General features: G+C 40.5%; 1 protein-coding gene across 1 annotated transcript; it reads right to left on the bottom strand.

Moving 5' to 3' along the window:
* Positions 1–1,498: 1,498 nt before the first annotated feature.
* On the bottom strand, positions 1,499–20,428 carry LOC128867039 (protocadherin-like wing polarity protein stan). The gene is made up of 5 exons (XM_054108130.1): positions 18,703–20,428; positions 11,347–18,616; positions 10,700–11,239; positions 8,818–10,329; positions 1,499–1,710 (listed from the first exon to the last, which is right to left on the bottom strand). The coding sequence occupies exons 1-5, from the start codon at positions 20,426–20,428 to the stop codon at positions 1,680–1,682; spliced, it is 11,079 nt and encodes a 3,692-aa protein (XP_053964105.1). The 3' UTR covers positions 1,499–1,679.
* Positions 20,429–23,673: the final 3,245 nt, after the last annotated feature.

Below are 23,673 nucleotides of genomic sequence, written 5' to 3'. Positions count from 1 at the left end.
TATTGATAAAATCATGGAAATCGTGGAGTTTTAATTAATTTGCTAGAATTAAAACTTTGTTAATTTAGTCGTCGAAATGGAAGTTAAAAATGTTGAACACTTTTTACTACACCAAATATGTTTATTATGTGAGAAAAAGTTTTGGCCTAAAATTATTTTATTCACACATGCAATTTGTAGGGCGTAACAAAAAAGCGCATCGGTTCTTAGCCTTAGTTTCTTCCGCTTCACTAATTTCCTGATTGATCTAAGCCTAGTGATATTTTGCTAACATCAAGACTCATGGAGAATTTTGTATGATATTTTGTAAATTAATTCCGTGTATGTTCGAAATTAAAATTTTTTTCAAATGGAAATTGGAAAAAAATGATCAAAAATGAGTTTCAAAGGATTCCGCATACAACATACGTTAATATTTATGTATATAAAGGAATTTTAAATCATAAAGAGAAAAATTAGGATAAGTGAATTTTAAATGAATTAAACAAAACAAAACAAAATACAACAATCAAAGTGTATTTACAAATTCAAACCCGCAAAATGGTTAAAACAACATTTAATTACTAATTTAAATCTGCGAAAAAATATTAGTAAATAGAAGGAGTATTTACAATTAGTTGCGTAAATTAGGTTAAATCATTTGAGTATATTTAGATAAATGTAATGATGTTATTAGAATATGAATAATGACTTGTTTTACCTCTGAACTGCGTTGTTGTTGTGGTTGGATGAAAATGTAGAGAGTACAGGAGTACGAGAGTGCGAGAGTACAATAGTTTTAAGTTATAGTTTAGCGAGTAATTGTTGTTGTTGTTGTCGTCGTTGTTATTAGAAATATAATATGCAGTTACATACATTGTGTTTTTGTTGTTGTTTTTGTGAATATTATTAGTTATTAGCATTGTTAGTTGGGTTGGTACAGATATTCAGCGTAGCGGTCGGTCATGCGGTTAAAAGTAATGTTGGAATTTGTTGAGCAAAAGTATGTATGTGTGTGGTTGTGTGTGCGTGAGTGTAAATGGCGCCAAGTATTTTGTATGCATGTGTACATGTATGTACAGATGGGAATGTGCATCATTTATTATATGATTGTAGTTGTTGTAAGTGGCACAAATTGGCAGTTGTATGAATATTTGTAGGCATACATCATTTTCGGCAGGATTTAGAGTTGCATTTAATTTGGGCATTTCCGTCAGCCATTTTAGAGAAAAATGCATTTTTTGTTGCGTTCCAAGGTAGTTGTTGTTTTTGCATTGCCACGAACCCATTAATTATAGCGTATATGCAAATTTGTGTACAATACAGTTTTTCCATGCATTTTCATCATTTTATTTTGGCGCATATGTGTTTGTATGTATATGTAATATATATATTTTTTTTTCAAATCGTCCCGCAACATATACATACATATTTTTCCATTAAAAGTTTGTTCGATTCAATTTGATTTGATTGGTGTTGGTGTTAGCGCAGGCAGGCATTGACGGTGCAACTCGCCGTCGTTTGTTGTTATTAGTTTGTGTTGTTTTAAATGATGTTATTTCAGTGCAGTTTTCAACATATATGTTTTTATTTGTTCGTATTGTGTTGTGTTTTGTTCGCAGCCATTTGCAATCATTTCACAATTTGCATTTTGCCAAAATTTCAATTTATTGCGAGCGGGAAAATACAGAAATGTGTAATTAGATTTTCTTTAGGCGTTCCCATGACCACCTGTGGTCATTTTAAAATGTGTTGTGTAAATTTGTATTCATTTTAAATTTAATAGTTATGTAAGTGTGTTGGTTTTTTGCATTTTTTGTTGTTTGTTTTTATTTGGTAGCATAATTAAATATTTTGGGATTATGGTAATTGTGAATTTGGCAAAGGTTGTTGGTGTTGTTGGTTAAATGATTGGGGATGGCAAAAGCAAATGCGCATACGTTTGGTATAAATGGAGTGAGCGTGTAAATATTAATGTCAGTGTGTGTGTGTGTATGTGTATATGTCAGGGATTATTGCCGATTATTCCGAAACAAAAAAAAAAAAAAAATCAGAGCAATAGCTCAATTCAATTACAATATAAGTTTTTCATAGTTAATTATAAAAATGTTAATGTTTTTATTTTTGAAGGATTCCAATGCAATGCGTATGTATGTGTGTTTAGTTGTAGGTTTATTACAAGGGTCAATTTTTAATTTTTTTTATTAATTTTTGTTTTTTTTTGTATATGCAGTGCATTGGTTGTGTTCGTTTTATGGTCATAATTTTTTGTTGATGCGTTTTGTAATTCGGTATGATTGTGTGTGGTTGGAAAATGGAGAGAAAATAGAATGAAAAGTTATTTGTATTATTTATAAGGAGTTTTATGTGTAGGATTTGCTTGATTTAGTTATTTTTTATAGCTGAGGGGATTATTTTCTCAACAAATAGTTAATGCTATAAATAGACACCGATAGTAGTTTATATATCTATATATATATATAGATAAATATAAATATATTTGCATAGGTGAAAGGTATATATTTTTTCTAACATTAATTTGAAGCGTGACTTTTTGCGGCAGAGCAAAAAGTGATACGATTTATATCTCCGCAAGGCAAAACAATCAAAACAAAATTATTTCAATTAACCACATATAGGAACATTTTTTAATTGAATTTGAAAAATAATTACTCGACACCAATAATTTTCGTAGCCTAAAAGAATTTACATTGTAAAAATTGTATTTGAATTAAAATTTTATAACCAAAGCATAAATATTTAATAATGATTCCTATGGCACATTCTAATCGAGCAAAATGAAAAAAATACGCTCGAAGAAGAAAGGTTTGCTAACGAACCTGAGGAGCTGGCTGTTTAAGGGGTTAAATACCTTGCGTTGGACTAAAAATCGAACATTTTTTTATGGCATATTCCAAAAGTACATCATCTTAAAAACATATATTCAAAAAATCATAAAGATCGGATGACTAGAACGAAAGTTACAGACCGTGGAAGCGCGCGACCTTTCTTGGAACGATAAGTGCATGCAAAACTTTAGACGCGATTTTATCGATGTCGTGTTTTTTGAAAATTACCGTCGCGGTGATCATTATTTATTCAAAACTATTTGACCGACTTGCATAAACTCTTTTTTTAAGTATTCGAAGTTACAACCTCGTGAATCTGAACGGTTCACTTTTTATAAATATTTGTTAGTAGTTCGTTGGATTTGATTTTTTTTTTAATTTTTCAGCCCCTCAAAAATCGTTTTTTTGGTGGAAAGCGGTTTGCATATCGAGAAAATTTTTTTTGCAGTAATCACTTAATTTTTTTGATTTTAGTTGAGCTGCTCATGCGCTACCGTGATCACCGCAAGCCTCTTCTAAAAAACAGCGTTTCGGGGGAGGGGCGATATCAACACTAAATAATAACATTTTTTAAAATAAACACACTAAAATGTATTCCTCGAGAGTTACCCTTCATTACGATATATGCCTCATTTGAATAAAAGTTCTAAAACATATTTAAAAAAAAAAACCATGACAATCGTCCATTTTTGGAGGGACCTACAGTTTCAAGCCGACTTCGAACAGCAGATATTTTTTTATGAGGAGTTTTTTCATTGCAGAAATACACTCGGAGGTTTGCCATTGCCTGCCCAGGGGCGACCGCTATTAGAAAAATGTTTTTCTTAATGTTTCACCGAGATTCGAACCTATATTCACTCTGTGAATTCCGAAGGGTAGTCACACACCAACCCATTCGGCTACGGTGGCCGCCTTGAACGTAATACTCGTGTGTTAAATGCGACCGATAGATCTGTTTATCAAAGAGGCTGCTTTCCAGAGTGGCATAAAACTGAGGATATTGGGGCTTTGGAAAGAGCTTCTAAGTATATGGACAAAACCGGTTTTCATAAAAAAAAATGATTTTCAAAAACGAAAAAAAAATTGATATATTGATATTTTTAATCAAAACGATTTTTAGCCGATTAAAACTTTCATCTTATTTTATCAAAATTCGATGGGTTATATAACTGCATACTCATTAGAACTCAGATTAAAATGCTTGAAACTTCGATTTACATGGTTTTGCTTAAATAATTAACAGTAAACTATTATTAAAAAAAAACTTGAAGAAAATTCTAAATTAAAAAGGTCCTCATGCACTCAGTTATGCTCGCCACTGTAAGCAAAATTGTTAAATTTGGACTGATCCCAAGCCCGAAATTCTCTATAAGGCGGAGTGTCACTCAGCTCGAGTCGTAATGTGGAGTGCAATGTCATCGAACTGCATTGTTCGGCTATACTCTTTTGATGAAAATGTTGTACTCTAACGCCCACCAGATAACTAGTCACGTTATGACTGAGTTGTAACAATAAAAAAAGTGCGTGTAGCGTAGTACACATAACAGAGGTAAACTTTCAAGGCAGACAAAGAAAGAGGGAGAGACCCGAGAGAGAATGACGAAAGAGAGAGAGAGAGAGAGAGAAAGAATATACAGGCGTCAATCGTATAACACGGTTAATTCGTGCCGTGCTATATCGAAACCGTGTTATACGAAACAAGGTCTACCGTGTAGTATGGAGACCTTGTCTTGTGTTATATTGAAACCGTGTTATGCGAAACCTTGAAATAATAAAAATAAAGGCAATGTGTAACGTGTTATATCGAAACCAAATCTTAAGGTGTAAAATTTTATGATAGCTGAAATTTCGTTCCAAATACTACATAAATGAAAAAGGAAGTTACCTTGAAGTTTTTATTAAGAAAAATAAATTAAATTCAACTTTATGATGAAATACAAAAATTAGAAAATACAACAAAAAATATATTCAAAGACTAATAATAATAATTACATAGGGGGTATTCCCCTTATTGATCGGAAAAAAAGTTCAAATTTAAAATGCATATTTTTCAAAAGCGTGTTACATTAATACCAATTCTTGTACCGAGTAATATCGAAACCGAGTTTTACAAGTACCGTGTTATACGAGGTATGCCTGTATATCTAAATAAATTCACAACATTTGCAGAGAATACAAATAGACAAAATTTACAAATAAATTCCCCTTCATCGCTCGACATATTCACAACTCGTACTTTGACGATAGATAGTTGCATTGTGTGCGGACAAGCCACTGACGATACGAGCCGTGTTGGGAGGCCCTAACTGCGTTAATTCTTAAACATTCTTCAAATTGAATCTGCCTTGTGAATACCTAGCAGCGACGTTGAAATAAAATTTGCCTCGGCATAAGTGTATTGCTTTTACCTAATAGCACTGTTTAAATACTATTCACAATAGAGCAAGTGCATCCAACATTGCACTAAACATCAGTCGGATTTTTTTTTACAAACTACACGGGACAAATTTGTTTCTTTTTCGTAATATTTGAGGGTAAATTAGGTAAAAAATTCTTAATTTACCAATTCTTAATTTATCGAATTATCGAGGAAAAAAAGAAATACGGCACGCAACGACTATGGATCTGAGCTTGGGCGAAATAATTGAAACCAAAAAGACCATCAGCAGTTAAAAAATTGTAAGTATCATATCGTCCCCTTAGTATTAAAATAGCCTATAAATTTTTTGATGTTTTGAGAAAATGAATTTCAAACTTTTTGTCGAAAGTAGCTCTCACTCAAATCTCGTTATGTCTGTAAATATTTATTATTTTTTGACTGACGTTTTGACCCACTTTTTGGAACTAGAATTTGACAAAATTTTGACCACATATAAAATCGACGATGGAGAATCCAAAAATTCAATAAAAAAATAATAGCCTATGAGCACATAGGCTATTGTTATACTAAGGGGACGATATGTCGAAATATGTGCTCAAGTCTGAGCAATCTGAAATCTTTCGGTTAACGCTTTTCATTAATTGCAGCAACAATTCGGAAAACCCACGTGAAGGATTAACATTGGGAAAAACCTTAAATTTAAACAGAGCGTTGTGACTGATGCGCGTAATAAAATAATACAAAATATAAACTGTCAAATATCAGACGGTCAACAGCAAATAATCAACCGAAAATGGATGGATTTATGATGGTAAATTACTATAAAATATTTTTATAAGGTATAGCTCTCTCTCTCTCTTTTTCCTCTACGTTACATCTTTTTTCTCTCTCGCGGAACGAAAATGCCCAAAACGTTGCATGGCCTTGAAATTTTACTCTCCATTCTCGCTTGTCCATCGACGCCTTAGAAGTTTCACTTCAAAAAGTCGCAATAAAAATATTTGATGAAACTCCACCGTGCGTTGGCATCTGATTGCATTTCATTTTTTCTTGTGCACCTATTGAAAACCAGAAGTTCACCAAGCGAAAATTTGAATGAATTCAAATAATCAGCGCCGTCAACTCTGCAGGCAGCGACAAACAACGGTGCATTTGCTTCACTCAACATGGGCGCCATTTTTTTGTATAATTTTTAGAGCCGATTACAAAAGAAAATATATAAAATTTAATTATCATTTAAATGAAATTAAAAATAATAAATTATATGAACTGCAAAAAAGGATAGCATCCTATACTTTAGCCGCGCTCTGGGTATACATTTTTTATTTGCTTTAATGACTTGTGTATCCATTTCAAAGTTTATTGGTGACATGTTTTCATTGGCTCATTTTTTCACGCCACACAAGCGTTGAATACACATATAGGTATGCTACATATGTATGTATGTATGTACAATAGGGCGAATCAATTTTTAAGGCACGATTTTTTCTGACACCATTTCTTGCAGAATTGCATTCTACATAAAGTTTTAAGAAAAAAGTTTACCAAATCATATATGTATTTAAAGTCTAAGTATGAGTCGAGATTCCCAAATTTTGAAAGAAATTTTTTTTATTAAGAGAAAATAGAGAGGCAGTTATGGCTATGCAGATAGAAAGCAGAAAAAATATACCTCATTCTGAAAGTATTAGGTCCTTTTTACCAGAATGACTATAAATATGGTATGTATGTTGTTGATTACAAAAAATATTAACGATTATAAAAAATAAATAACATAACATAACAAAAAAAGATTTACATTATTTTCATGGTAGATGGCTGTAGTGATCGAAATCTCGTAAAGTATCGATCAAACGATTTAATGTTTATGCTCGTTGTGGAGGTGACATTTCACACTAAGAAAATTTTGAGTTACAGGGTGTTAACAATGGAAGTCAACAAAGAGAAAATATTATATTTTACAGTCGAATAGTTTGATAAAGCCGAAAACGCAAGCTGAAATTGTGAGTGTGGTTCGCCGATTCCGTGCAGACATCTTTGATGTTCATGAAAATGTTGCTGATATCAATAAAACCACAGAAATAAGCGAAGTTGATCAGCATCGCCCAGGAGCTAAAGATAAACCATAAAACAGTTTTAAACCATTTGCGCAAAGCTGGATCCAAAAAAAAGCTCGATGTTTGGGTGCCACAGCAAAAAATTTGATGGCTCCAATTTCCATCTGCGAAGCCTTGGCCAAATGGAATGCAATCGACTCATTTCTTATACGTATGGAGACTGGGGATGAGAAATATTTTACATACGACAATACTGTGCGTGGTCAAACCGTGATGAGGTAGCTCAAACGGTGACCAAACCAGGACTAACGGCCAAGAAGTTTTTACTGTGTATTTGGTGGGACTTGAAAGGAATCATTTATTACAAGTTGCTTCCGTATGGCCAAACATTAAGCTCAGCTCTCTACTGTCAACAATTGGAACGTTTAAAACTAGCGATTGACCAGAAACGGCGGAAATTAGAAAAAAGAAGAGGTATTGTGGTTCAACAGCAGAACGCGAGCCCACGCACGTCTATAGTGGCTTGCCAAAAACTCCAGGAGCTTGGTTGGGAAGTTTTAATACATCCACCATACAGTCCGATCCTGGTCCAAGCGATTAACACGTTTTTATTTTATTGCAAAACTAGTAATAATTAGAAATTGGTATCAAGAGAAGGTTATGAAAATCGATTACTAGAGTTTTTCGCCCATAAGAACCAAGACTTCTGTCGGAGAGGCATTATGAAGGTTCCTTTAAAATGACAACAAATTACACACAGCAAAACCGCGCATATTTAATCCAAATGGAACAATTTATTGAGTTTTGAATTTTGCGCAAAAATAATGGACTTCTTTTTCCCCAAACTAATATTATATTAATATAAAAAATTAAATATTAATTTCCTTGTAGCGCCCTGTCGGGGTTCTTTATATAAAAAATAGAAATCAAAATTGAATTCATCGTCCTAATTTCAAATTCCAAAGTATAAGTCGGTATTAAAAAAAAACCTTCATAATGCTTCAGTTAATTTTAATCTTCAATAGCTTCGTATTAACTAAGGGCCTCTAAATTGAGTGTAGAGCTGTGCTCTAATGGATTTTTTTCTTATAAATTTTTTCTGCTAAGAATGTTGGCGAAAAAAACCTGACCCACCCTAATGTATATAAATCAGCTAATGGCTATTTTTTTTAACCTGAAATCATACTTTAATCTTCACCGATTTATTTAATTATTTTTTTGGAATGTGTATTTTTTATTTTCACTCATATTTTTTTCTAGAATTATTATTTTTTTAATAAAAAAGTATTTCCTATATAAAAATAATTTAATTTTTTGTTTAAAATGCAATTATAAATTAGTTTAATTGTTTTTGCGTTTTTTTTTTCTCATTTATTTATAAATCGTTTCACTTGCCCTTTGCGAATTTAGCGACCAAAAAATGCGTAATAAATCACCACTAAATAAATATAACACCCAGTAACTATATAAGTAGTAGTAACCAGTAACCAGTAATCAATAATGGTGACTAAAGGGTATACGCTTTATTCAACACCCCATTCTTATTACTCACTCTGTATCCGTTATACTTGTGAGCGGCGCTAATGGCTGCATGGGCGCCACTATACTCGAAGGCGGCGAGCTAGCACGCGATCCATGCCGCGAACTCGAATTCAGCGTATGACGCCCCAGCATACCTGGATTATTCATATCGTTCACCGCATGTCCATGCGTATGCCCATTGAGCATCTGATGTGAACTGTGTAGTGAGGGCGATGGATTATGTTGATGGCTGAGCTTACGCGTGCTCGCTATATGATCCTCCTCCGCTGTGTACGGAAAATGATAGCCATTCTTGTCCGAACCCTCCGACATGCGATCCGAGTGGTAATCAGCTGAAGAAGGTTGATGTTGCTGGTGTTGGTGTTGGTGTTGTTGCTGTTGCTGGTGCTGCTGTTGCAGGTGATGTTGACGCTGCTGCTGTGCTTGATAGTCGTTCTTTAGCAGCGAATGCACAGAATGCATTGAGTCTGCGGCACCAACATACATATGCGGTTTCTTTAGGCTATAGTGATTCTCGCGCGAGCCATATATATCAGGAGTAATGCGCTCCTTGGACATATATGGTGAGTCTGCTTTTGGTCCCATATAGCCGAGCGTGCGCTGCTTGTCGTAAATGTTATCGCTAAGGTAGGCGGCATCCGGATGGAAGGAACGCATGTGATTAACGATTTGGGTACCACCATTGCCGCCGCCGGCACTACCACTACCACTACCACTGACACTGCCTCCACCGCCGCCGCCCCCACTACCGCCACCATTGTAGTCCTTCTCGCTACCATAGTGACTGGGTGGCTTATAGTTACCCGCCACGGGTAGCGTATCGAATTGTCCATAGCTATCCTGATAGTCCTTGCGGCGGTAGATACTGTCACGTTCGAGTGCGTCGTAGCCATTGTCATTACGCACATTCTGTAGATTTTCTAATATCGATGGCGGCATGTTGATTTTATTGTGATGTTGTTGCAGGTATGAGGTGTCTGTGAGATCCGGATTAGGTAGGGGATTGGGTGAGATGGTAACTTTTTGGCCGTGGACATGTTCATTGTCCGAACCAGTTTCTTGCGACCAGCGCCCCACATTTGGTGGCGATTGCAAATAAGCGTCAGGTAGTTGACTCGACCAACGGGGCGCATACACTGGTTTGTTAACACTGGGGAAGAGCTGTGGACTTTGTACGACATTTAGCTCGGGCGGTGTTGTCGCTTGAACATGTTCGGTGATGTTGGGCAGGTAAGAGGGTGTAGCACTGACACCTGTACTACGGTGGGTACCTGAAGATCGAGCTGTGCGCGATTCATCGTCGTCGCTCGAGTGGCTGGAAGCGAGCTCTAGTGAGCGCCCATCCGTTTCAGAGCCCGAATCGGAATCTTTACGATGACGACGTGATTTCTCTTCACGACGTGCACCGCCACCACCACCGGCGCCACCGGTGGATGACTCAAAGCCACGTAGAAAACTGGGAGCATCGCTGGCTGAGTTATAGTTTGAAGTAGAGGTTGAAGTCTGACGTAGTTGTCCGTCACTGTCAAGAAATGTAGAAAAAGTAACTTAAATATTTATGTGAAATAAATTAAAAGCAATGAAGGCTGCTCCTCCATGGGCGCTGGAGCTGTTAAAGCTGAGTTCAAAAATATTGTAACATTTCGTAAGGCAAACTACTATTTTGGGCTCGTTCTCTCTAGACACCGCAATTACCGCCAGCCTATTTTCAAATACTCTTCTCACTATATGATACTAAGAGCCTCAAAGGGCAACAATAATGTAAATTATATTTTTTGTTTTAAATAATTTAAATTCCAAAAAATTTTTACTTTGATCATCAACATCGTTTTTTTGTACCTTCAAACTTTATTTAAAATCACCTTTTATATATTCCAATTCACACAACTCACCTATAGGGACTGGAGCTTGTTTTAGCCGTACTTCTCGACGTCGTACTTGAGACGCTGATACCCACATTCCTTCTCGCCGTATCATAACTACCCGCTAAGAAATTATTCGGTCTCGTCGCTCCATTCACATTATGAGAACTATTGCTCACCACCAGCGAAGAGTCCAATAATGGCACTTTACGGCCCATACAACGCAAGAAGGTGCGTTGCAAATTCTCCCTTACACGTTTGTTTATAATACAATAGCCAATAAGACAGAAAATGGAATGTAGTACTACGACGCCCGACAAAAGGATGCTAAGCATCTGCGAATTCTCCGAAGCAGCTAACACGGCCAACACCCACATGACGCCCATCATGGGCAATGAAACGACAGACAACCATAGCAGCGTGCGTAGATTGCCAAAACCGAGTACGTGATCTTTGAGCGTGAACGCGGCTTTCACCGACACAAAGAGTATTAACAGATTCACCACAGACATGCCAGCAATGGGACCGACCAGCCACCAAACGACCGGTTCATAGACAGAAAGCCAGCAGCTGGAAAATATACACAAAAAATAAAAATAAATTAGAAATGTAAATAATGAAGAAAAAAAAAACAAATTAAACAAAGTTCGAATTCCAAACACTACAAAATTACTCACAACAAACTATTTCCATACTCATGTGCCCGCACGCCCACTGAAAGCCCGACCACAATGGCAGGCGCACCGTAACCCATGGCAAAGTAAAAACCCATTGGCCCATGGTTGATGTCACGCATCTCTGTAAGCATACGATACAGATGCACACAATCGACAGTCGTCCACGCGAATGCAGCCAGCCAGAAGTAATGCAAGCAAATAGCTATAAGCTTACAGGGGAACTCATTTTCCAGTAGATTGCGACGTGATTGTATGCCAACGAAGAAGAGCAGCTCGGCACAGAAAACACAGAGCACAATGTTCTGATGTATGGTGTTGGAATTGGTCTGTTGTCCACGTAACAGTGCCAAAGCAATGAGAACGCTCAACAGTACCGGCAGTGAGACCATGAACGCCGAGTACGAGGTGATTTGTACCAATAATGAAGGTTCGGGTATATCTTCGGGATCGATGATGTCCACAATGACGGCATAGTTGGATACATGTGTGCAGGTACAGTTAACAATAATAGGTTGTCCATCGAGCGGTAGCTCATCGAAATCAGGCACTTCGGTTTGGCAACCCAGCCGTGTCCATTGGCTAGTGAATGAGTTCCAACGTACGCATTGTGGATTTGAACGTGGTCCGAAACGTGCTGGCTCAATGTCCAACCACATTTGTAACTTGATGGGCTGTGATAGATGGGGCGAGCCGAGCGAACGATAAATGACACGTTGCTGTGCTTGTTGCTGTTCAGATGGGTAGATGACTTCTACCTGGCGCTTGACGAGCCTGCGATTGCGATAGACCGCTTCGTTTTCACCCTTCTGCTGCTCGTCAAAACCATCCTCGAAATGTGGATTTGTGATCTCTGGTGAGTCGACTACTTCCTCGCCTGTGTCACCATGGAATTCGATGTTGTCATCGTCAAAGCGCACACTAATGTGTGGTTCCTCACCATCAGCCACTTCCACGGCTTCGTTGCTTGTCACTTCAGCGCTAGTTTCATGTGAGTTAGTCGCAGCTGGGGGTAGTATCTCATGCGCCGTTATGCGTATGTTCTCAATCATATGCTCCTCGCTGCCACTGCTGCTCGTCTTGGGCACATCGAATACTTCAATAAATTGTTGTTCATTAGATCCAGTCTTTTGAGATGAGATTTTGCGAAAGGGTATCTCTATACGCTTCTCCTCAGTATCGCTAGATGGCACTAAAATAGCCAGTGATAGTATAGGTGAAGCCACTTCAATATCGACACCCCAGCGACGTGTGATAGTTTCGTCGTACATATCTGGCAGTAGTTGTCCCACATCTTTGTACTGCGCATAGGAAATAATAGCCCGGTAGTCGAATGCGTTCTGGGTGACTTCATTGCTGCCTGGCGGCGTGATGCCCAACATGTCGAGTGGCACCAATACTTTTGTATACTTATCGAATTTCGTTTTATCTTGTATATAATTATTATATTTAGGGAAGGTTATCACCGGCTTCTGCTTGGACGAGTGCTGCAAGAAACCGCTCGTGTCTGGCAGTATGACGCTCTCAGTTGTATACGCATTTGGCTTCAAATTGAGCTTGGTTTTATGGTATTCACTGAGCTGTTCGGGCTCGTAGCCGAAAAGTGATTCTGTTGTTATAATATCCAAAGCAAATATCATATTACGCTGCACTATTTCGAAGGGGTTGGTGTAGGTGTCATGCTGCGAACTGGCTAGCACCACCATATACTTGTTAAAGGCATCCACAAGATCATCCGGTCCACGTTGTATCAGTTCTGTAGCACGCTTCCATTCACTTGCATATTTGCGATCTAGTATAACACTTGCGGCATCCACCAGATTCTTAATGAAATACTTGTCTTGACTGTGTGTCAGATTCAGGCCGTTTTGCATGAGCTCGTAGTTGATGAGCTCTTGCAGGATACCTTCAGTAACTAACAGATCAGCGCCATATAGACGATCATGCGTAAACTTTAGTTCGTCTGATAGATAATCCATTTCCAGCTCATTAGACCACATACTGTTACCTTCGTTTAGTAGAAAGGATGACTCCATTTTGTAGCGACGGCTATCCTTGACCATTTTTTTCTTCACTGCGCTCGAGCGATCTACAGTCTCACAAGCTAATTGCAAGTTTTCTACCATTTTGATGGCAACAAATGAGTTCAACTCCAACTCGAGCTTCTCCAGTTGTGAAAGTTGTTTTCGTAGCTCAACAAACGGATCGGAGGTACAATTGAACATATCCGGTTGATTCCAGCCACCCGACATACCATCGCAAGCGCGTTGTCCCTTGCCTCTGGCCGGTGAGGGACAATTCTCAACTGTTGTGCTGCCGAGCGGTGTACGTGGCCACCATATGCCTGCGGCGAATGAACGTGGGCATGCATCATAGACGACTTCGCAGCCATTCAATGTTACTTCTGCATACGGATTCGAACAAGAATCACAGCGTCGCCCTATAACACCTTCGCGGCATTCACACTGTCCCGTCAGACGATTGCATGCGCTACTGAATGAGCCGATTGAATAGCAGTCACACGGTATGCAAGCCGTCTCATTAGGTGGTTGGTAATGGTTTGTCTTACAGTAGCACTGGCCGGTGGTCTTATTACAGTCCGGATGGTAACCCTGCTTCAAGTTGCACTTACATGGTCCACATACTTTCTCGCCCCACCAGCCGCCAGGGCACGGTTGTTGTACAGTCTTTTCGCAATATTCGCCATGTTGCAGGGAATTATTACATGCACATTTGTAACCGCGTGGTTCACTGACATTCGCGCGACACACACCAGCCACACAAGGTTTGACTGTGCATATGGGCAAGCATTCGGGTCCTACATAGCCAGGGAGACACTCACAGCGCGCCTCGTCCCAAGTAGTTGCGCAAGTGGAGTGTGGCGGACAGGTTTCCGGGCATTCAGCACGCGACATGCAGCCATCCTCGACATTCTCGCGTATAGTAGGTCGTGAGAGCACTGATTGGGAGGCGCCAATGCGCACATTTTGAATGCAACCTTCGAAGGGCAGCATATCACCGACTGCGCCAATTGAACCATCAGCGCTACCAATTACAATCTTTCCGACGTAGAGTCCCTGAACTTTTTGTGACATCGGTACGACGCCACTACGCTGACCATAGTCGACAGAGAATTGTATTTCCGAACCAAGCCATTTGACTTCGATGCGATGCCAGTTGCCGTCAGAGAGGTAAGCGCCAGCCAAATACATTGGTTCGTTATCATATATGTAGTAGAGTATGCCGTTCTTAAGACAAAGCACTGCTGAGCTATTTTGGCCGATTTGTATCTGCAGTAGAAACGCATCCAGTTGCAAGGTACGCATGGAAAGGGAAGTGACCCAGGGCAGTTGTATTGGTCGTAAAAGTGGATTGAAACTGAGGCTGCCATCGCCGGAAAAGCGCCAAGGTGCGGGTATAGTCTCTTGGCATGCATTACCCGCATAACCCTCTGGACATTCACAGGTGTAGGTGTTCCAGCCTTCTCGGCAAACACCGCCATTAAAACATGGTTCCGACGTGCAGAGTGGTGACTTTTGCGGACAACCGGAGATGGTGCCATTATCCGCTACATATGAGTTGAGATCAATGAAGCGCTCGTCGATGCGCAGGTCGGATATACAACCAATAAAATCTTGGTTCTCCACAGGGAAGTGTGCAGGAATGCGTGGTAGACCACCTAGCTGCAGTGGACCTGTCAAATCCAAGAAACGATGACAGGTTTCAGTGAGCAGCGCACAACGCTTGTCTAGTTTTAGCGTAGTTTGGTTAGCGCAACTCCAACGATCGCCCAAATTGCCCGCCAAAGCTATCGCCGTATCGCATTTGTCTAATACCAGCGTTACAGTGCGATTGAAATATATCATCTCCACATCGTGCCATTTGCCATCCGATACCTTCACCTGTTGTACGATCGACACACTCTGTTTGCTATCGCCCAATGAGTATGAGAAACTTACATGCCCTTCAAGAATTTCAAGCGCAATGAAATCGTGCAGCTCGTTGTAACGTCCATTATACAGTAACAAGCCATTCTCATGCACGGTCGAGAAACGTAGTTTTATGTTGAATCTGTGCCGCTGTTTCAGACTTTCAAAAGTGAGGAACGAGTTCTTGGAGAACGAGCGTGAACGTAATTCACATGTCGCTGTGTATGGTGGCGGCTGTGAGCTGAGGAACGAATTCATACAAGAATAGCCTCCATCACAGGTATCTGACAAACACGGCTTCAATGTAGAAATATCCGTTTCACAGTTAGCGCCCGTATGCTTTGGCGAGCATATGCAAGTGTAACCGCCTTCACGACGTACGCACGTGCCACCATTACGACAAGGGTCCGAATAGCAGAGATCTACCTCTGTGTCGCACAAGTAATGCTCTTTACTGCCCGTAAAGCCTTCGGGACATGAACAGGCGAAGGTGTTGACTGGATAGATAGGACGAAATAGCACCGTATCGCTGTGTATGAATTCAGAGGCATTGCCAAACTTCAGCACAGTCAGACACTCTTCGAAATTGAGGCAAGGTTCGCGCACACATAGATTGTCGTCGAAGGGCAGTACCTCAACTGTGGCTAGGCGCGCTAGTATAGCACGATTCAGGTAGACGCGTTCCTGCAGGTATTGTGGCGTGTAAAATTCCTCGTGTGAGACGTCCGGTCGTTTTGCAGAGAAACTCACATTCAAAATTCGCGATGTTACATCGGTGTCATCTTGTATCGAAAATATGAATATGTTTTCCTTCGGACAAGGAATTATTGCTGCCAAACCGTCGAGAAAGAAGTTTAGTAAAGGCGAGAGGAATGCCTCCTCGGTCATTTCATTTAAACGCACAGTAACGGAATTGAAAAGCATATCCTCAGTGATCAAGCGCACTGATAGCTGCATAATAGCTTTAGCGTCATTGATGCCATCTGAGACAGAAACTTCCATTGTCGCAAATTTTGGCACATTTGTATTCAGTTGCGGACTCAAAATCAAACCACCTGATGTTGTATTTAATCTCAGCAGATTCGCATTATTCCCAGAGAGTATACGATATGTCAATTTATCGGTGACATCGGCATCCGATGCCGGAATTCTGCCGATCTCACCACTTGGAAAGTGATCGCGGAAATTGTTGAAGATCACTTGAAAATCACGTAGTACTGGTGCATTGTCATTGACGTCGGTAACCAAAATCTCTACATGCGCATCATTACGCAACGGTGGACTAGCTGCTCGTATGACCAATTCGAAACGCTTGCGATTCGACTCGTAGTCTAACTCGGTCATTGTCAGTAGCTGCGCGCGTTCCGAGCCTGGCCTTGTAACCAAAGAAAATGAGTTCGAGTCATCGCCACCAATAATTGAATATTGCACCACTGCATTGACCCCTTCATCGGGATCATGCGCATGTATTTCGCCCACCACTGAGCCAACGGGCGAGTTTTCGGGCACGTACAGCGTTATCTTATCCGAGGGAAAGGTTGGCGGTGAATCATTTACGTCTTCCAAACGTATCTGCACTTCCACGGTGCTGGATAGGGGCGGCGAGCCTTTGTCTATAGCTATAGCGTTAAGGTAATAAGTAGCGACGCTTTCGCGATCCAAACCTTTGTTGGTGCGTATTGTGCCTGAAGTTGGATCTATGACAAATGATCCATCTTCTATATCGCGCATGCTCAACAGGTACTTGATGCGGCCATTCAGTCCAATATCGGGATCCGTAGCCGAAACTTGTATAACAGAGGTTCCAACTAATGCATCTTCCAGAATTGAAGCTTGATAGAGTGGATTCTTGAAGGTGGGCGGGTTGTCATTCACATCGGTGACACTTATCTCTACATCGGTTGTATCGCTCAGCGACGGATTGCCACCATCTTTGGCAGTGACAGTAAGCAAATAACCGCTGGTCGTCTCACGGTCTAACAAAGCACTTGTCACAATCGCGCCAGTTTGTGAGTTGATGGTGAAAGGATCTGGACTACCAAGTCCATTTATGCTTTCTTCATTCAACGAGTAAGTGATCTGCGCATTAATGCCCACATCACTATCGGTAGCTGACACAACTAGAACCGTCGTGCCAATTGGTGCATCCTCGAAAACAGAAGCGCTATATGGCGCATTTTCAAAGATTGGTGCAAAATTATTGGCATCAGTAATATTAATATTTACGGTAGCTGTGTCCGAACGACCACCCGAATCCGTAGCTGTAACTGTGAGCACAAAACGTTTCTCCTGTTTGTAGTCCAATGATTGTGCAATCGTTATGAGACCTCGTCCATTTTGTGAAGTAATCGCAAAACGACCGCGTGTGTTACCGGAAGTGAGTTCGTAATGCAGGCGCGAGTCTTCGTCCGGATCAGTGGCAGTAACAGTAACCACAGGCGTACCCGGTGGTTGATCCTCACCCACGTTTGCTTCGTAGTACTTTGGATTAAATGTGGGATCGTTGTCGTTCACATCTTGTACTGTTATTACCACAGTTGAGCTCGCAGACTTGGGCGGTACACCTCCATCCTTAGCGACAACTTGAAAAGTGAAACGACTTTGCTCCTCGCGATCTAGTTGCTTGATTGTCTGCACCCAGCCAGTGCGCGGATCAACGGCAAGCGGAAAGTTATCGTCGCGTTCCGAAATACTATAAGTGATCTCCGCGTTGGTGCCCTCGTCCGCATCGTAAGCCTGCACACGTATTATATTGTAGCCCACCGGCACGTTCTCCAGTACTGACTCTTGGAATTGTGAGGTGTAAAAGCGAGGCGCATTATCATTCGTATCAATTACATTCACCAGCAACTGCGTAGTGTTACTGCGCGAAGGACTGCCACCATCCTGTGCGCGTATAACTAGTCGGTAGCTGCGCACATTCTCGTAGTCTAACGGCTTGACAAGACTTACATCACCGCTCATTGAGTCGATCGAGAACTGCGATTGCGTATTGCCGCCAATAATGGCGTAACGTATAGCTGCATTATTACCCTGATCGGCGTCGGTGGCGCGTATGTGCGCCACTACATTGTCGTCACCCCACTGGTCTTCTGGTACTTGCACCGTGTAAGTGCGTTCGCTAAATTGTGGATAGTTGTCATTGTCGTCAAGTATGCGCACTATTACAGTGGCGGTAGCGGTTTTGCGTTCACTCTGCGCCGAGGCCATGTCCGAAGCGGTAACGATGAGATTATAGCGGTCCGACGTCTCACGATCGAGTGTACTGCGCGTAGATATAACACCTGAGCGTGCATCGATGCGAAAAATTGGTAACTCCTGATCCTGTAAAGTGCCAGTGCCATCTGAAAGGAAGCGAGTAGCAAATTTTTATTTCAAATCAATAATTTTCTCTGCACACTTTGTGGTATGGTGACTTCGTTTTACTTACCAGTAACACTTTCAATGCCATACTCGATTTCCGCATTTTTGCCAATATCCTGATCTGTAGCACGCAAAGTGATCACTGTTGAGCCAACAGTCGCACCCTCACGTATGCTCGCTTCAAATTGCTCCGCTTCGAAGGTTGGGCTGTGATCATTGCAATCTAAAACATTCACTTGTAGTGTTGTCGTGCCAGAACGTGGCGGAAAACTATCATCAGTGGCAACCACGCGAAAATAATGCACATCCATTAGTTCGCGATCCAAGCTAGCCGAAGTCGTGACTACACCGGTGCGCGAGTCAACTTTGAAGAGGGACTGTGAACGAGAGTCCAGCAACGACACCATCGAGTACACTACCGGCGAGTCTTCGGGGTCACGCGCACGCACAGTAGTCACAGCTGAGCCGGCTGGCTGCTCTTCCAACACCGAGGCCACATAGAGTGCCTGCTCAAAATATGGCGACTGATTGCGTAGCTCGCGACGCACGCGCTTAGCTATATCGGTGTCATTGAACTCCTGATAGTGATACACGATCTTCAGACGATGATCCGAGTCGACAATCTCTTTGCGATTACAACGTATATTGAAAGTGATGCTCACCTTCCAAATGGACTCGTGTATGCAGACGTCACGGCTTGCGACCAAATCGTGATTTTGATGTTCGATGGCAAAACGTTCATCATTCACATCCAAAAAGTTCACTTTACAATGCTGGCAAATGGACTTCGGTAAGAAAGCATTGAGATTGTTAATGAACTGCGATTGACGCAAGCAAATCTGATTCCATTTGTCCGTTGTGTGTATGGCATATGAGGCGTAGGTTTCAGAAATCCACTGTTTAGCATCTGAAATGCGTCGATGCAGTGATGGTTCAAGCAGTAGCGGTTCTTTTGCACGCCGCTTGCGACTAAGTATACGATGACGCATCTCATTATCAAAATTGTCGCCAAATATTAAATCACCATCACGAAATTCACGCCGACTATTGTTGTGATTAAGCACATCTGACACGCTGGTCGCCGGCGACAGCTCAATGGTGTTGCTCGGATGTGCTAGATATGCGCCAAAGTAGCGCAGATCGGGATGCGCAATAGTATCCACATAGCGTCTGCGGCGTTTCGAATACCCCGTCTCCTCCTCTTCATAATGCCTACTATGCATCTCTTCCTCAATGCGACGATCCTCGTTACAATCACGCCCAGTTACAAATATTCGCACTGGCAGACTATAGTAATCAATGCTGCGCAGCCGATTCGACGTCGAGTCCACATAGAAGGTAAATAAGTTTGGGTAGTAGATACCATCACATTTCAGCTGTTTGCGCAGCTGTATCTGACCATCTTTGTGATTTACGGCAACCAAATGGTGTACGAAATGCGCTGATTTGTGTGCGTTAATTTTATAGTGGCGCTCCGAGCCGAGCTTATAGACGGAGGCATTAAAGACCACAGTGCCCGCTGGCACGTCCTCATGCACGATTATTAGATAAGCGTTTGCTACGTGCAACAGTTGTGTGTAAAACAAGAGTAGGAGAAAGGTATGTAATATCGGCAGACCATCGGCGCGCACGTGACTTCTACTGGATGGGCCGCAGTAGTCATCTTCACAGCTACTACTACAGCTATCCCCTTTACTGATTTTACTACTGCCACTACCACTCCTACTCCAACTGCTGTTACAATTACAACAACTTCGCCAACTTTTTTGCTGGCCTGCTGTACCCGCTAACATTTTTCGCTGCGTGTGTATGCGTTTAATTCAAATGTTTACACGCCGTGGGTGCATACACCAAACACCGGAATGATGTGTGTGTGTTGTTGAATTTCAGCAGCCAGGCTAACCACCGTTACTCAGTGTTTATTAAATTCGCATTTGCCGAGCGTAATGCGTTGAGGTTGACATCTGGAATGAGAGGAGCAGAGGAAACTATTTTAGATGGATTAGTTAGGTACCAGCGCACAATGCCTGTGTGTATGAGTAATTCTGTTATATACATACATACATATATGTGGGTGTATATGAAGTTGAGCATTTTATGTGCACCCCTGTGATAACTCAAGGGTATCCTGAGTCTGAATTACATTACAACAACCAACAGTAAATTTGTAAAAGGTTTAACATATGATTTTAATAGTTTTAGTGCTCATTTATTCAACAGCCATAAATGCAAATGTTAGCACATAAGTGCAACTTAATGAAGGTAATGAATTTGAAGCAAATAAGTTTTGATTAGATTACAGCTGATTTTTACGTATGGAAGCTATGCATTTGGAGCTTTTATACCTTACGCACATTTATCGAATATTAAATTTAATGAGCTATACGAGGGGTGCCTTTTATATGTCGGGATTAGAGAACAAAAACAAATTTTAATCATCGAAAATCACTTTATTGTTTTTCAAAATATTCTCCATGAAGATCTATACTCTTTTGCATGTGTTCGAACCAATTGTCGAAGCACTTTTGCCACTCTGAATGAGGTACCTCCAAAACATGCATTCTGAATGCCGCAACCGCTTCTTCAGGTGTCAAAAAACGTTGACCTCTCAGTTTGTTTTTTACGTACGGGATTAAAAAGAAGTCATTCGGTGCCAAGTCAGGACTATACGGCGGATGACCCATTAATTCGATTTTTTGGGTGCTCAAAAAAGCAGTTGTTTGAGCCGATGTGTGAGAGCTCGCATTGTCCTGGTGAAGAGTGATCCGTCTTTGGCGATTGGTTTTCCTAATTTCTTGGAAGACAACTGGCAAACAAATGGTTGTTTACCACTCAGAATTTACTGTTCTGCATTGTTCTAGTGGTACGGTTGCGACATGTCCAGTTTTTCCGAAAAAACAGGCGACCATTTGCTTGGAAGTGCTTCGTGTGCGAACAACTTTTGTTGGATTTGGCTCATCTTGAAACACCCATACAGTCGACTGCTGTTTACTTTCGGGCTCATACGCGTAAATCCATGATTCATCACCTGTCACGATGTCATAGACGAGTTTCGAAGCCACGCGATCGTATTTTTTGAGCATTTCCTTCGACCAATCGACACGAGCCTTTTTTTGAGCGATTGACAAATTGTGTGGGATCCAACGCGAACAAATTTTTTTGACAGTCAAATGTTTATGCAATATTGAATGTATGCTGGTCCCACTAATGCCTTAGATTGTCTCAATCTCACGATAGGTCACATGATGATCTTGCAATGTCAGTTCGCGCACAGCAACAATGGTTTTCGGAACAACAACTGAGTTAATCCACGTCGAAAGTTGTAAAAAATAATCGCACGAAAATGTTCACGATTTAATTCCATTTTTGGACCGAGATGAATCTTTTAAGTTACTGTAAACAACAGAAATGGCGCTGGTATTTCAAAACGTTCTGAGTACGTAAAAGCCAAAAAATATCAGACTTTGCGATACAGCTGTTAGTTGCCAGATTGCAACACCAGGGTTGCCAAATCCCGACATATAAAAGGCACCCCTCGTATGAAGCAAATTGTATTTATTATCTCTTTCGCCTCTTAGGTCTTCCGTAGGCAGAGAGCATATTAGTGACCTTACCATATAAGTGAGCGGACATAGTTGAGTTTACGCCGAGAGTAGGAGTTGATCTCCTCTCTCAGTGCTGAGCACTTTCGACAAAAATTGCAACACATTTACAAGTATTTTATTAGTCTCTAATACATGCGCATTATCAGAATAGCATATACAATATTTTTTAATGGGGAAATAAAATATTTCATTTGATATTCTTTGCACCTGTTCAGTGTGAATTCTATCTCTCTTTTACCAATAGCAATTTCATATAAGTGAAAAATATATCTACTGTACTTTAAACGCCACGGCAACACATTTGTAAGCTTATAATGTGGCTGCTCTGCAAAAAGTTCTAGTGTGAAATTTGGTTGTTGCTGTTGTAAGGTCGCCATAGCCGAATGAGTAGATGCTTGGCTAAAAGTTGAAAATTCGTGAGTTCAAATCTCCGGGGATGAAACACCGAATTGGTGTGTAAAATTTTTTTAATGAAAACAAAACAATTAAATTCTGTAGTTCCTAAATAAAACATTTTAACGAAACTCTTCAGTCTGATTACATTTCAACGAAAATGAGGACTTATTAGGAGTTTGTGCTGATTACTTTTTAATGACGAAAATGAGTAGTGTGTGATTACTTGTTGAGAACAAAAAAGAGAAGTTGCCTCGCCTTTAGAGCATAGTAGATATATTTTTCAGTTATAAGAAATTGCTATTGGTAAAAGAGAGATAGAATATCACAACGACAAGGGGAAACTATCAGAACTTTCCCACGGCTAGAACAAAAACGTGTAGTTGGATGAGGATAGTGATGATGATAATATGAGTGCTTATATGATAGTCAGCTGTCTTGTAGGGTATAAGGTTCGCTATAAGCTCTATGTGTGCGCGACCTAAGTATGCAATTTTCAATAGCAATTACAAAACTCTGACTGGGTGTGGATAGATACAGATTCACATTATCGCCGGTAATTCAGTGATATCCACTTGTTCAGCGAGCTGTTACGTACATTTTTTCTTTTGAAGAATATTGTTGACGTACTACATCCTTCGCCCAGCGCGTGTGGTTTATTGAGCGTTAGTGAATTTTCAAATAAAAAAAAAACACCATTTGCAAAGAGTGTAATGGACTTTTGTTTAAATATTGTTTTATATAACAAAAAATAGTTGCCTCATAATTGTAGCGGTACAACCTTTCTTCTCACCACGATCTCTAAAATCCATCTTTTCACTTCCTTCAGCGGAAAGTTTATAAAGGGTTTTCCAATAAGAGGTGTTATTCCCGTAAAAGATCAATGCTTTCGTTGCTTGTGTGGCACGTAGCGCCGTCTTGTTGAAAATAAACGTTGTCCAGATCAATACCATCCAATTCCGGCCATAAAAAATCGTTAATCATCTCTTGATAGCGCAATCCATTCACCGTAACTGTTGCTCCAGCTTGATTTTCGAAAA

This window comes from Anastrepha ludens, chromosome 6 (assembly GCF_028408465.1).
Source record: "Anastrepha ludens isolate Willacy chromosome 6, idAnaLude1.1, whole genome shotgun sequence".
NCBI lineage: Eukaryota > Metazoa > Arthropoda > Insecta > Diptera > Tephritidae > Anastrepha > Anastrepha ludens.
The sequence above is the reverse complement of the archived record's forward strand: the minus strand, read 5'-3'. Positions and strand labels throughout refer to the sequence as shown.

Excerpts from the sequence above, each read along its gene's own strand:
- LOC128867039 (XM_054108130.1), bottom strand. The coding sequence starts at position 20,428 with ATGTTAGCGGGTACAGCAGGCCAGCAAAAAAGTTGGCGAAGTTGTTGT. Across the intron at positions 18,617-18,702 it reads TGGCATTGAAAGTGTTACTG|ATGGCACTGGCACTTTACAG; the intron begins GTAAGTAAAACG and ends GCTTCCTTTCAG. Across the intron at positions 11,240-11,346 it reads GAGTATGGAAATAGTTTGTT|CTGCTGGCTTTCTGTCTATG; the intron begins GTGAGTAATTTT and ends TATATTTTCCAG.